This window comes from Folsomia candida, unplaced genomic scaffold (assembly GCF_002217175.1).
Source record: "Folsomia candida strain VU population unplaced genomic scaffold, ASM221717v1 Fcan01_Sc003, whole genome shotgun sequence".
NCBI classification, from domain to species: Eukaryota; Metazoa; Arthropoda; class Collembola; order Entomobryomorpha; family Isotomidae; genus Folsomia; species Folsomia candida.
Window position 1 is genome coordinate 12328666 of NW_019091195.1, and position 14821 is coordinate 12343486.

General features: G+C 40.1%; 3 protein-coding genes across 3 annotated transcripts; 2 read left to right on the forward strand and 1 right to left on the reverse strand.

Moving 5' to 3' along the window:
* Positions 1–483: 483 nt before the first annotated feature.
* Positions 484–4230, reverse strand: LOC110847003 (dynein intermediate chain 3, ciliary). The gene is made up of 12 exons (XM_035849935.1): positions 3706–4230; positions 3364–3525; positions 2925–3302; positions 2709–2852; positions 2470–2626; positions 2303–2342; positions 1981–2140; positions 1767–1895; positions 1547–1677; positions 1200–1476; positions 940–1105; positions 484–866 (listed from the first exon to the last, which is right to left on the reverse strand). The coding sequence occupies exons 1-12, from the start codon at positions 3928–3930 to the stop codon at positions 658–660; spliced, it is 2178 nt and encodes a 725-aa protein (XP_035705828.1). The 5' UTR covers positions 3931–4230; the 3' UTR covers positions 484–657.
* A 2639-nt stretch (positions 4231–6869) lies between these two features.
* Positions 6870–10599, forward strand: LOC110846458. The gene is made up of 7 exons (XM_022093225.2): positions 6870–8463; positions 8544–8712; positions 8798–9299; positions 9405–9513; positions 9706–9742; positions 9821–10218; positions 10308–10599. Exons 2-7 carry the CDS (start codon positions 8676–8678, stop codon positions 10560–10562), a joined length of 1338 nt encoding a protein of 445 aa, XP_021948917.1. The 5' UTR covers positions 6870–8463; positions 8544–8675; the 3' UTR covers positions 10563–10599.
* LOC110846459 (transcription termination factor 3, mitochondrial) lies at positions 10514–13237 on the forward strand. The gene is made up of 5 exons (XM_022093226.2): positions 10514–11273; positions 11375–11557; positions 11665–11879; positions 11973–12032; positions 12100–13237. Exons 1-5 carry the CDS (start codon positions 10549–10551, stop codon positions 12315–12317), a joined length of 1401 nt encoding a protein of 466 aa, XP_021948918.2. The 5' UTR covers positions 10514–10548; the 3' UTR covers positions 12318–13237.
* Positions 13238–14821: the final 1584 nt, after the last annotated feature.

The window sequence follows — 14821 nt, forward strand, 5'->3', positions numbered from 1 at the left end:
CTGTTTTCTCTATTTAAGGTTGGGACAATAAAAGAGTTAATTTCCTCTACTTCCTGAAGCTAGTGAATGAGAGGAAGATGGAATCCGTGGACATGATCGCATAACAGTAATGAACTTCTCTCTTACTCACGCTTCATCCATTATTGTTTCATCCTTTTCTCACAAAAGGACACCATCCTCTCCAAACGACGACGACGATACCAAGGTTTCGAGAGGACTCTTTCGAATGTAAAATGTAACAAAAAATATCGCGAAGAGGACGAGAACAATTGCCAGTTCAACAATAACCTATAGTACACCAAATGTCCATTTTTGTGGTTGAATGGAGCAATAAGGAAGTTTGCTTTCCTTTCGCAAGGAGGAGAAATATTTGTCTGGAGAAAGTTGAAACAACTCCATAAGCAAATAAATACGAGAAGAAGATGGGTTTCCAAATCTGAGACGTAAAATCCAGCAATAAATATAGAAATCAATCGTGTGTGATTATTGCGGTGATATAATTTATATATTGAGATTCTCATTACGCTTACTCGTTCTGGGGTTGGATTATAAAAACATATAAGGAAGCTATAAACTTACATTTGTTGATAATTCGTGGTCATACTTTAGAGTAAAGATTATTGGTTAAAATATTTTAATTTTAAATTATTTCGACGTTTACTCTTCTTCCTCGTCGTCAGCTTCGTCTACTTCATTTTGAGCCTCTTCGTCAGCCGGACTTTCCTCTCCTTCCTCCTCCTCCTCCTCCTCTGGTGGCTCCGGTGGTGCAAGTTGAGATTCGCTGGGGGTGGTTGACTGGGGCGGAAGGGGAGCAGCTGCCGTTTGTGATGGGGTTGCCTCAGGTGCTGCTGGAGGTGCTTCCGGTTCTGCAGATGAAATTACGATCATTGTCTTTATGATTGTCAGTCAACGAATTTATTTTGTACCCTGATAACTCACTTCCTTCGTCTGCACCTTGCTCATCTTCGTGAAAATCTAGTGCTGCCAGATCTGCAGCAGTAATATTCACGGCTCCACCCTCTTGATGCTCATCTCCGTCCTCTGACTTTTTCTTCTTCGCAACCTTCTTGTCTGGGAAAGCGTCAATTCCTTTCGTTCTGATTTCCTGTAAAACCAAATTTTTACATCATACACACGTATGCCTGTCACTAAACGCCAAACCTTCCTCGTTCGTCTCATATAAAACATGTTCAGCTAACCTCATCAATTGAGATAAAGAACTCCCGTTCTGCCTGAATGATGGGATTTCTGGCCACTTCCTGGCGAATCTTCATCCCTTTGACTTGTATGGGATCCATGCCTTCAATGTCTGGAAGTCCGAGCGCCTTTCTCTCTGCAGCCTCGTCCTCCTCCAACTTCTTCTGGATTGCCTCCTGCTTCTCCAAGTCTCGCTTTTTGAGACGAATTTCTCGGTTGCGCTGTTCCAAGTACTTCTCACGCCTGGATTCTCGGTCAAATACGGCTGCCAACATTGGCCTGCACAATTACACCAGCTCATAATTAGCTTACAATTAAGAGAGACAATAATCAGTTAATTCTAAATTACTTTTCGCCCTTGTCAAAATCTGACATTAAATCAGACATTTGGATGAATCGTACATCTCCATGAATTGATCCAACGGCAATGTGTTTTCCAGTATCCGCAGCACAAACAGCGGTCAGCGCTTCATCACAAACCTTTATAATTTTGCCCATAATAATGGTTAAGAATCTGAAGTAGCACATGACCTTATGATCCTCAAGGATTTACATATGCATGTAAGTACCTTCATTTGCATAATATTATTCCCTCCACGAATGAGCAAGTCCCACCACTCCAACACCCCGTCATTTCTGCAGGCGATAAAACATGATGGGCGATTTATTAGCCAGTTGGCATCAGCATATCGCGTCTCCTGTATATTTTTCCAGACAAACATGCAGTAAACAGATGAAGAAATTGGTCCTACAAATACGCAATAATTATCGAATACTACTCACGGCTGGCACGGTCCACATGATGGAGGACTCTTTACAGTCCTCAGCAAATATCCGGATATGATATTCTCCCACGGTGAGAAAGTTTTTGATAAACATGGGATTGCGATGACATGCCATGACGGGCCCTTTGTGTGCCTTGTACATATGGATCATTCGCTCACTATAAACAACATGATAGGATTAGGAAATGGGTTTCCTGACAAATTGTTATACTAATTTCTAATTTGTTCTATTTTAATAATTATAGTAGAGATTTCTTTGCTCATACTACATATACGATAATTTGTTCTGATGGAAGTTATTGACCTTAAGGCAAATTTACCTGGGAGACTTCCCCTTCTTCATGAACACCATGACGTTGCCTGTTGAACAAAATGGGATATTCATCATTAAATTAAACTACATAACTCGACACTACATAAGTCAAACTTATACGAATTTATGTTGAAGGCAAATTTCCATACGTGCAATAAAGCAAACAAAGCTTACCTCTGTCGGTCCCCGCCAGGAATTTTGTGGGGAGGGTGTGTTCGTACTCAAGTACGGTGGCTCCGTGTGCGAACTCGGGCCTCCCTTGTCCTTTCTCAGGGTCACACCACAGCGTGTCCAGAGTTTGGGACAAATTTCTTTCGTCCCACCAAATGACCTAGTTCACAGCCACCATTATTGTAATCGCTAAACAAGCTGCTATTTTGATATATTGTGCACAATACTAAACCAGAACTGACCTGACCATCCAATCCACTAGAGAAAAATTCACAGCCAGTTTTGCTGTTGATCCACAATGCTGTTGTACACACATCAGTGTGACTCGTTTCGTAGGTGGACACCAGTTGAGGGTTTGGACTTACTCTGGCATCCCACGTGGCAACCTAATTGATTGAATAATAGGGCGACACGCTATAAAATAAATGCTACATTGACTACGCAGATGAGATTATTACTTGACCAGTGAACAAGGATCCAACAATGGTATGCAAATCTTTGGGGTGGTATCGGACATCAGTGATGGGACTTCCGGCCCGAATCATGCCTTCTGGTCGAGTCGGATTCTCAATTTCCCAGAAGAAAGCTTCCCCAGCGTGTTGGCGGAGAGAGGGGTCAAACTCATAAGGACATTGTGCCACCGCCATGCGACCAATGTTCTCTGGCGCAAAGGTGATGCGACTTACTCTACGTGGACGATTTGCTGGGTTTTTGTACACGTTTACTACAGTCGCGGTTGGGACAAGTTCTCGGTCTGGAGCGATTATTGAGTCGCAGCTGAACGCACTTCGATAAAAATTGATGGTGTTGTTATTTTTGATTAGTTCTTCCATTTCCTAGTCCAAAAATACTTTTATAGACTTGGTGAAAGAAATGTGATAGTTTTTCATGACCTACGTCAGCCATGAGGGGAACAGCAATTGTGAAAGCATCCTCTTTCTCCAGCTTTTTTCGGTGTCGTTGTATCATTTCTGGATCATTCATGTTGATATCCTTAGGCCATCCACCCTCCTCGTGTAAACCGCTGAATTCCGCATACTCTGCCCGAATTGTGTTCATCTGTCGCAGTAAAACATAAGTATTCATTACAATCGCCTGATTAACAGTCCACTTTTAATAATGAACACAAAATACGTAAAAATACGCTGCATTGTTCTACCTCATGTGTATGCAAATGAATGTGACTCGTAAATGATGAGATTGCATATTCATGAGATATATGAGCGTGCTAAAAAGTACCTCGTTGACACAAACTCCAGGAGCAGCCTGGACATCTCTATCCACCACGGTTTTCTTCACAACCAACTTTCGATATTTTTGAAGTGGTTTCACATTTGCATGGATCCGAAAATGATCCTGAAGACATCTTTCTTGTCGTCCAAATTCCTTACGCATTTTGGTGTATGAATAGACTAGGTTTTTATTCACATCCTTTTTTTCTGGGTTCTCTGTTGGAGCACTCATTTTAGTGGAGAGAGAGATGGAGATGGGGTAATCCTGCTAGAACTTGTGTTCAAAATATATTTGCAATTTCTGTAAACGAAAGTGGTCGATTATTGAGTTATTTATTGTCCCTTTGAACTCTATATAAACGCAATATTATTTGACACTTTATCATTCTATACATGTTACGACAAATGAATTGTTTCCAACACAAATTTTCATTTTTGAAGAAATTAAATTTTAATTATTATGTACTGAAAAAATAGTGTGAGTGGACCGTTGCTAAGTTGGATGATTGAGATGACCCCCTAGGTCAAATCGGGTCAAGTGATCCCACACCCTCCAGTGGGGTGTCAATCGATCGATCTAGATCTTACGATGACTTTGGTATATTATAGAATTTTGTGAGATAAGAATTGGCTGAAAAACTTATATTTTAGAGATATTCTTCAAAATAAACGTTTTAGCTATCGAAATAGTACACTCGAGATTTTTAGCTTAAAAAATCAAGCTAAAAATTAGGATGATTTCCTCCTCAGGAATTAAGTCTCTATGTCTGCCTGTTTAAAAGATATTCAAGGTTAAAGTCGTTGGGCCGGACAAGGGGACTTTCGGCCCAAAGATTTAAAAATGAAAATTTTTTTTCAAAATAATTCATTTGTCGCAACCGTATGGGGCACCGCCCATAGAAACGATGTCAGTTAATCGTGATATAAACGTGTACTTTTTATGAATTCAGGGATCATAGGGGATTATCTCCGTTGGTAACTATCGGGAATGGGATTTAAATACAGCAAAGACATCAAAGCATTCTAGAAAAGTTATTGATCCAACTTTCCTAAAGTTACATACGCTACGCTACAATCAAATATGATCGAAAATATCATGCAAGAAGTAGCTTAGACAAGTATCGCGATATGTATGTGCAATAGTATACATATTTATGTACATATGGATGGGTTGATTTTAGGACATGCCAGTTAACTTTAATCAGTAATGATTTGTAGTTAATGCTGCATCAAAAGAAAGTCGATTATTGCATGTAGATGCATACCTATGTACTTTTTATTAAATAGTTATTTCATGTACTCATTAAAATGCATTCACTTAAAATAAGCAGTTCGAACAAGCAGACGCATGCTGGGGAAACTTTGACGCAACAAACTTATCGCCTCTATTTATATACATAGCCTCTTGCCTCGCTGCTTTCTCCGTAATTTATGTGGAAGCTGTGCCACCAACACGGCGAATTAAAAATGGATGGAAAGGTGAGCACTTGTTCTGACTCCTTAATGGTTGTTGTGATAAACTCGGGCATCAGAGGACGTTGAGATTTTCTTCCTTCTCTTTACGCAGTCCTAACTTTGGCATCATTATTGCCGAGATCACGTGTAGATTAGTGTAACAACCTCTTTCGCTTGAAGACGGGAAGGTATACATACATACGTAAGCAAGTGAATGGGTCTTCCTATAAAAGGAAACTATGTACCACGAACGACCAACCAACCATTTCAGGATTTGTCCACAATTTGGTAGCAACATGACACGAAGGAAAGAAAGGATTGTCTAAAATTTATGGAGGACGGAATAAAGTTGGGCATTTCCACAGCATGAATTGAATTGCGTGTGGTGGATGCTCTCCGACATTGAGCCAACTCTCACTCACAGTGTCTGTCTGTATGTGCATACACGTTGGCTGCTTGCTTTTTGGTCCAGGTTCAACTTTTGGTTTTTGTTCTTTTTTGGTTTGCGTCTCCAGCTATGTATATACGTACATAGAAATAGAAAGTACATACATAAATGGATGGATGGAGGCTGGCTGCCCAATATTTGGCAGAGCATGCACACCATCAGACTTCCTAAGAGAGTGAATAGAATGGGCTGTGTGGAGGGATTTCTATAATAAGTAAAGTAATACATTCTTCATGTCAGAGATTCCAATCTACGTCCCCCTCTCTCTTTATGCCCTCCTCGCCCTCTCGCACTTTCTCCAGCCGACTTTGTCCCTCCATCCTCACTTTCCTCACCACCACCACCACCAAAAGCTGACGAACTAAAAGAGCCACGACCTATGCACACTCGCTTTCTCTCACACGATCTGCTCCCCGTGTGTTCACTTTCACTCTCCGTCAGTCTGGGACGGATGGATGGCTTCAGCTTTTCCATGGCTTGAGTAGCAATGAGGAGATGAACTTTGTGTGTGTATCTATGCTCCTGGCTGGCAAAAGAGTGTTTGTACGGTGTGTGTGTGTGTATGTGTATGCCATGCCTTGAGTGACAGTGGTGAGGCAGGGAGAAAGTGAGGATATACGGACGTATGTATATACATACCCATTCATTCAACTCTTGCCTTTGACGAAATCGACTGAGCCATGCAGCCGTAGCCGAGGAGAGGATCGTCTGATGTTGGGAGAGAATAAAGTCTTTGACCAGATTCGAATCAAAAGAAACCCATCCCAGAATGATTTGGCACTTGGTTGTCGAAAAGGGATAAACAAGTCAAGCGAGTCATTGGATTGATAAACAACGAGGCTTTTATCTCCTCTATTCCTTGTTGTCCTCTCCTGACTGACTGCCTTCATTCAATCCTCAGCCCAGTCCTTCAGTGTATTGCACACTCTTGGTGTTAATTGGGGCTGTACATCATAATACTTGTGGTGTAATTAGCATTGATTGATTGATTAGCCACTCTGACGAATAAGGGGAATGCATCAAATTACAACTGTGATGATGTTAATATCATGCATGGCTGGAGAGAAAGGGCGAGTGCATTGTGTTTTCTCCTATGGATATAGCTCTCACGTTATCTACCCATATAAGTATGTATGTAGGGCTAAACTTTGTTGAAGTCTCACTCCCCACCACCACCCACCATTGAATCACCATCTGGTTGTGCTTGTCTTGAGTTCCACTAGTTCTCTGCTGCCGAATGAAAGCCGTTTCCTCCTCCAACTTTCTCCCTCTCTAGCAGTCGTCTGGTGAAAGAGAAAGTAGTCCACGGCATAGTACACGCTTGCATTGAGAGACCTCCAGCCAGACCAACCTACCACCATAAGATTGGATCCCTTAGCTCTTCCTTCACCGTGTGGATACATTTATACCGCTCACTGCCTGCTACAACCACTTACTTTCGCCCTTCCAATACTTGTATACTGCTGACTGGAGAAAGACAGCAGCAGCAGCAGCAGCAGCAGATGATAGGAACAGTGGAACTTGGAGAAGAAGAGAGAAAGCAGAATCATCACCAGAACTGGCTAGCTAGCTCCACAACGTACATATTATTAGACGTCTATCTTCTGCCAGCCGAGGTTGGTCTGGTGGCTGTGAAAGTGTGGGAGAAAGTGGAGGAGCGGAGAGAGGAGTTGATACAAAGAAAAGGAGTGGAATTTTAGTTTTCCTCTCGATACCGTCATCATCATCATCATCATATACATCCACCAACTTTTACTCACACACTCACTCACTCCATCCTCCCGTGCACACTCACCAAACCCATTCTCGATACACTTTCCCCATGTAATCTCATCAATCATCACGATTTGCCAAGGAGTCTGAATACGAGGAGACGGACGGCGAGAGATGATAGAGAGCGAAAGCAGGCAAAAAGTGTTTATTTCCCCACTACTTACTTTCACTGCTGCTTTCTCCTCCGGATTCAAATTATAACCAGCAGCAAATTTTAGACGGGTGAAGTTGGACCACCTCGCCGTTCCTTCTCCTTTCTCTCTGTATAATAATACTAATAGAACAGAATAGTAGTGGTAACTCAATACTTACTCATCCCATCAACTTTTCTGCATTTATTTACATCCAAACAAGCAAGGTGGATAGTTTTATTATTATGATGGCAAGACATGGGGTGCAAGAAATATTATCATTGTCTACTCGTGGTGGTGCAATTTTGACACTAACCCACTAATTTATTTACAAAGCAAAGAAAGAAAAAGAAGAATATCGTCAACATTTTTGAGTGGGATGATTCCAAAATGAAATAGTGAGAAAAAATTTGCTCAAGTAAAATATAAGTTTAAGAGATAACATCTTATCACACATTTTTAACAACCATTCTTCGAAATTAGAAGAATAGGCAGTCGATTTCTCGGCCTAATCCATCTTATGTCACGATAACAACACAACTACAACTGGACGAGTGAAACTACATCACACACAACTGCTACATATGCAAATATTATTCAGGCAGAGTGGGTGAAAGCCAGCAGTGTTAATTGTTCGTGCCTTTTTGGTTGGTTGGGTGCAAATGCCAACGCAAATGCGGAAGGAAACTAATAACACGAGGAGCCTAAAAAAGTGGTGGGGCGTGCATGTGACTCAAAACAACATCGAGTGCATACGAGGCATATTTAGTTGGAAGCGAGTTTGTCTGATGGTGACGAAAGCAGAGAGCACGTGAAAAATTAAACCCCCATTAACTAACTTACTCGAGTAATAAATAGTTGGTCCCGTGAGTCGTGAGTGAGTGATTAAAATGTTTATATGTACTGATCTACTTATGAAGAACAAAGGCAGGAACATTTCTAGTGTTCCTCGGATTTTGTGAGGAGTTTTTATTTTATTGTTTTACTCCAATTTTGTTGTTTTTGTTTGGTAATGTGCACATGTTTAATTATTATTAGTTAACACGGATCCCTACGTTTTTTGTTTGTTGTTCCCGAATGCCTGTCCCCGTCCACGATTGAATATTTGGTTGTGCTCCAAACAAGAAGTACTCCTGCCCTTAGGAGTCTTCGCCACGTTCGTCAGTTTATATGTCCACAGTATGTTGTATTGGTCATTTTTGTGAAGGTAATAATGTTTCAGACTTATTTAAAAAGTGAATACTTTAGACGAATGGCTAAATAATTGTGATGTATGTAATTTTATTTTACAGTTCACGGTCCCCGCTTAGTTTTTTACACAATTCGAAACGTCCAAGAACCCCAATTCGTGAGTGAGTGTCCGGACCTCAAATTTTGCAGTGGGTGCAAAGCTCCATTGCTCGAAGGCTACATTTCGACAGTTCAAACTGTCCACGAAAATAATACTGTTCAGGCCCCATTGTCCCCATTGGCTGGCAGAAGTGGCCACAAAGGAGGAAGAAGTAGTGCCGGATCTTCTTCAGCACCTTTGATTGGCAATGGATGCACTTCGAGTCCAATTCTGAATGGAAGGTCCCACGGTGGAGCACATGGGTCTAGAAGTTTGAAAGTCTCGACCTCATCTCAAACCTTGTCGAGGGGAATAAACGAGCCTATTCCACGACAAGTAAGCAACGGCGTCTCTTCAGATTCTTCCGATCAGCCAGGTCCTTCATCTGCGGTCACCGCGGCTGCTGCTGCTTCGACAACAGCGACACAACCTGCAACTGCTACCCGTTACTATTGCAGCCATAGGTAATCAAATATGTAGACACTAATCGATCAGTCAAGTTAGTTTGGTTATGCCGTACTTAATTAATTCAACTCAATACTATATTATTGTTACTTATAATATTACAGTAATTACGACCACTCCCATTTGGCTCATTTAAACACATGCATAGCTAGGACCCTATCGTGTGAAGTTACTCCAAGCAATTCTGTTGCATTCACATCTACAGATATTTGGGTGAGTGTTTTAGTAATATTCAAATAGGGGAGCATGAAGAATTAAATTTAATACCTGTCGGGTCGCTTTTGTCCCTTGTACATATTTATACTACGCCTTAACACAAAAATATTTCATCGAGCAGGCATGTTTGAGGATCGTATTATGGTAATCGGCACTGCATCGTTTGATTAATATTTTACTAACTTTTAGGTGATTGGAACGTCATTCTCGCTAAAGGATTCTCTAGGTGTGTACAATCGATACTAATTACCTACCAGTCGTATTAATTACAATAATAATAAAATATTTTCAATCCGATACACAGCTAGAGGATTTTCTAGAAAATATTGCCTTGTCTTCACTTTTCTACCACAAGTACCCACATGCTGCCAACCAGACCTTGATGACGACTCTCCGCCTGTCAGAAAAGAGAAACAATCATCGCATCATCATCACAAGAACGGAACTGAACGGGAAGGGAGTGGTGGTCATCATCAACATTTACGAACTTGTCCAAAGTACAAAGGAGACAGGAAAGCCCCCAGACCTGGACATGCTCAAAGTTTAAGGGACGAATACTATTCAGACGGAGATCATAAAGGAGCCGGTTACTTTACAAACAGTTACGGACCCTCAGGATATCCTTCCCTGGTTCCACATTACGACTATATCACCGAAGAATTTTTCAACGTAGCTAAGCACTTGCAGACCGAGTGTGACAAGGTACACTCCAATAATTCTAAATTTAGCCAAGATAAATTATAATTACCTATTAGGTCTCCTATAAAAAAAATTTGTTTTGTTGACATCAGGTATTCTTCAAAGAAGAAGCCATCATTCCTCAAAGGCCATTCCGACTGACCGCCCTACTAGACAGTGTTGCAGAAGGTGGATCATCGTCTTTAGGAGGTCACGGTCACGGGCGTGGCGTTGGTGGAGGGCACCTAGGGGTTACTCGAAGTCAATCCAGTGGGGCTCGAAGTTTGCCCTTACTCACCGAGAATCCCCACGTTTTCCTAGATCTACACGAGAAGTTTGCAAAAATACTTCACCATGTGGATTTATAAAGCCTTTATAACTGCAACACAAAGTTGCCCATCATTCCTCTCCGACAGCAACCGTGGCGTAGGGAGGATTCTTCTCAACGTCAAACAAATATGTGTTCAAAGGCTGCATAATGGGCAGTCAAGCAACTTTCACTTGATTTCACCTTCAAGAGTCTCCCTTGCATTTGGTGATAAGGTTCAAGTACTTCCAAAACACAATTTCTTTTATACCAAGGGGACAACAAAGAATGGTCATTTCATGCTCAATGTCCAATTTTCCCGACCGTTCCATGCCATGTTCCTGACTTATTGCTCCAATAAATTTAATCAATTAAATGGAATGAGCAGTCGTTCTCATCGTCGCATTGAAATTCTCAAAGTGGAAACCGTGAAAATACGGAATGAAGGAACTTTCTCAATTCAGAATTTAAAATCTGAACAACTTGAAAAGTTTTACAACGCGAAGAGCAGCCAGTCGAATTATCATTCTGTGGACAATGAGGATAATGAAAATGACGAGGAAGACATGGAAGAGGTAACGAAGGAAGCAATTTGGAATGTTGGACCAACCCCTGCTGCGTCATTTACCTTTGCTGCATACGCAAATGATTCTGATATTATACAAAAATTGGTTAAATTGGGCGTTGATTTGTCCAGAGTTGAACGAAAGTATGGCACAATGCCATTTCTTCTGAAGCTAGATTTTGAAAAGGACATGGCCCCTACTATTCGGTGAGAAAATTTTAATTTCTACAGCGGATTATATAATATGCTATATATTTGTTTTATTATAATATTTATTATTATTGTGTTTTATTTTCTTTATTAATTAGGTTCTTGACAGACAATGGAGTCGATCCTTCTAAGTTGGGATGGTATTTTACGACAAATCCATTTCTCTTTGGTGAAGATTTAATAAACTTGGAGAAGCGGTTGGATTATTTGAGATTGAAAAACTTTACTCAAGAAAATATCTGCCGCATAATTAATTGCAACCCATTCTGGCTTGCATTCAGGTACTTGAAACATTCGCAAACGAGTGTGGAATGCATCTACCCATAAAAATCAAGTGATATATAGAATAATTAAAACTTCATGATTTATTCATATTATCTAAATGTAGTGTGACACGGATTGATCAGAGATTGGGATTTTTCCAAAGTTTTTTTCGGCTTAATGGCACTCAGGTACGGGAGTTGGTAGTCAGTGGACCTAAATTGATCACCTCCAAGCTGGATCGAGTTAAGGATGTTACATTCTTAGTGAAAGAAGAGATGGGGTTTGAGCCTGACGAACTTGTGAAAATGCTCTTAGACAAACCTAGAATTTGGAGAGAAAGTGAGTTAGCGTATAGGAAAAGTTTTTTTCGGTCCCTATCTAATTATTAAGTTTTTGTAACACAAGTTTTCTATATAATCTAACTTATTATAGAGCCAGATTCCATACGGAGACGATTTGACTATTTGCATAACGTGGTAAAATTTCCTCACAGTAAGGAAACTATTTAATTCAGTTTATAATAACAGCACTCTGCATACTCAATTACTATTTTTTTCAGACGCTTTTGTTCTCTGTCCTGAGTTGTTACTTGTTCGGGAGTCAAGATTGAAACATCGCATAGGATTTCTTGAACACATTGGGAAAGCGCAGTTCGATCCGGAGAAACCTAATTATGTGTCATTTGGAATGATTTATGAAGGAGATGACTCTACATTCGCGATAAAGGTAGCCAAAAGTAGTGTCTTGGAATTTAACGAGTATATGAAATGTTTGTAACCTCATATTATTACATTTCACCTAATCAGTCAAGTCAGTATTTTAGTTATCATTGTCACTTCACTTATGTATGTCCAATATGTACTACACACTCGGAAATAGTCGGAAATGTGAGATAAATTTATACATGTAAGAAGAATGGCGATTAAAACATTATTGTGTACGATTCTAGAGTAACAATAATAAGTCGTCTCAAGTGAGAAGTGAGTTTTCCTTTACTTTACATTGATCAGTTAGTTTAGTTATTAGTTTAATTCTTATGTTAATATGTGTGTAGTTGATTACTATTCATAATCATATATGACATGGAATCACATCAATAACGGTTGTTTGAAAACCTTACAATAATATGTTTCATTGATCATCATATCCACGTTCAATAACTTAATTATATTTGCTACTTGATACTGGAGTACGTATTAGGCCTAAAGCAATACTACACTGTCCGTTCATGTTCATTAAAATTAGTCGAATCCACCTGTTGATGTCAGCTCGAACGAATATGAAAATGAGTCCTACTGCTTATTTCACTAATCGTTCATCACGAATACAAGCTCTGAAATAAGATACATGCATCAACCACTATACACCTAATGTGATAACTCTATTATTGTGAATTATGTACATTGCTCTCTGTATTGTATACACTAAATATTAGTATGAACGATGACTGGTCAATTTTAAAAGCATTGATTATGATTAAGAATTATGCCGATTACTATTTTAATTTAAAACTTAGTTTGCATATATCGGTTGCTCATCCAGCCTATTGTTTTACTAAATTATATGTAATACTAATGGGATTAGTAATTTGTAAAATCCACAGGTCTAGAACATAGAGAGACAATATGTACGCGCAATAGTAGCCGCTACTGCTTATATTCAATAAATGACTGAAGGAAGACACGCAACCAATGTAATGAATTCAAGGTGTTACTACTTTTAGTTATGTCATTATATGTATGTCATTCATCTTAAAATCTAGTATATTTGTGAAAAAAATAACATCCAAAACATGTAGTTCAACTTATTTCAGCCAAATTTGGCTCAAATTGTTGTTGATCAGTGTTTGCTGGAACTATGTAGTTCGGTTTTCAAATATAATTTCAGAGCAGTATAGATGGACATAGATAATAGGAATATCGTTGTATGGGCATGACCTCACCCTCTTCCATCACTGCATAGTATACGTCTTCGTTGATTTGTATTTTTTGTGTCACCTCTCAGAGGAGAATGGATGTTGTTCAGAGTTTAATGAGTGGATGATGACAAGTCCTCCCCGGTCACGCTCCTTTCCTCCGCTAATTACAGGCTTGAGCACTTATACTCTTCTCCCAAACTTTGTAGTCAGCGTCGTCTGCATGCATGTTGTGTTCATATAGATGCACGTATAGGGATAAGGTATATCATCAAGAAGGAGGAGGAACACTGTGTGGTGTGGCTGCATGAATCTCTGAGCTCTTAAGAAGGCCAAGATTGCAAATCAAGAGCACATTTTATTTTTTCATTCAGTTGACAGCAAACGCACCGAAGCGGTATAACCGTATAACCAACACGAGACACGATCCCCCTCATTTTTATCCATCCTCACAATAATAATATTACCCTTGGCCTAACCACCTTACCACCACCGTTCCGTTGTTCGTCATGTGGACTTCCTTGTTATTAACCAACATAACAGCAGAATCATTTTATTAAGCTCATCTTTTATGCCCGACGCCCTGAACTGAACATTTGAATGGCACCACATTTTGTACGGCAGCTGTGAGTTTGGATCACTTATAACTTGGTTTTCGACAGAATTTGAAAATTTGAAAATTACTGGAATCCTGAGCTGGAAATAACTTCTTTGGAATAGGAAGAAAGGTAACATGAGAAACAGGAGAAAGTTAAGGAAGGAACAAGTTTCACACCTTGTCCATAATTTGATTGTATACGTTATTGCCAGGTAAATCTTTACGACACAAAAGTCAATTCGCAGAATCGTTTTTATTTTTTAGAAACTTTTTGAAAATGTCAATCTTCTCTGTGTCATCTTTACTGGCGTTTTTGCTGCCCCTAACCGGAGTCATAGGTTGGAGTGCATATAATCAACCGTGCTCAACGTACCATGACGCAATAGATTCATGCGACCCATATGCATTTCTGGTAAGGCTTACTCACAAATCCATGTCTACTTCTAAACTTCGTTTTAAATTTCGCCCATGCGTATTGAATATTGACTTGGCTTCTTATACATATTTTAGACATGCGAGCGGTCTCTGCTTGGCAGTGTGAGGTCGATTGATTATATTTGCAAATGTAGTTCTCCCGACTACATTTGGTCCGGCCTGGTTGGCAGGTGTACCCTCCGAGTGGGGTCAAACTGCCTTCAGGGCCCCTTAGGAAGAGGTCTCCCCAAATATCCGGACTGTCCCCCCTCCTCCTCCTGCGACATTCGCAGCTCAAACACGTGTAAATGTCACACCAATCACGTGTCCAATGCGGATGGTTCAGCTTGCAAT

Coding starts and splice junctions, on each gene's coding strand:
- LOC110847003 (XM_035849935.1), bottom strand. CDS start 3,930: ATGAGTGCTCCAACAGAGAACCCAGAAAAAAAGGATGTGAATAAAAAC. Junction 1,896..1,980: donor TCATGTGGACCGTGCCAGCC/GTGAGTAGTATT, acceptor AAAAATATACAG/GAGACGCGATATGCTGATGC. Junction 1,106..1,199: donor TCTTTATCTCAATTGATGAG/GTTAGCTGAACA, acceptor TTGGTTTTACAG/GAAATCAGAACGAAAGGAAT.
- LOC110846458 (XM_022093225.2), top strand. CDS start 8,676: ATGTCCACAGTATGTTGTATTGGTCATTTTTGTGAAG. Junction 8,713..8,797: donor TATTGGTCATTTTTGTGAAG/GTAATAATGTTT, acceptor TTTATTTTACAG/TTCACGGTCCCCGCTTAGTT. Junction 9,514..9,705: donor TCACATCTACAGATATTTGG/GTGAGTGTTTTA, acceptor ACTAACTTTTAG/GTGATTGGAACGTCATTCTC.
- LOC110846459 (XM_022093226.2), top strand. CDS start 10,549: ATGTGGATTTATAAAGCCTTTATAACTGCAACACAAAGTTGCCCATCA. Junction 11,558..11,664: donor CCATTCTGGCTTGCATTCAG/GTACTTGAAACA, acceptor ATCTAAATGTAG/TGTGACACGGATTGATCAGA. Junction 11,880..11,972: donor ACCTAGAATTTGGAGAGAAA/GTGAGTTAGCGT, acceptor AACTTATTATAG/AGCCAGATTCCATACGGAGA.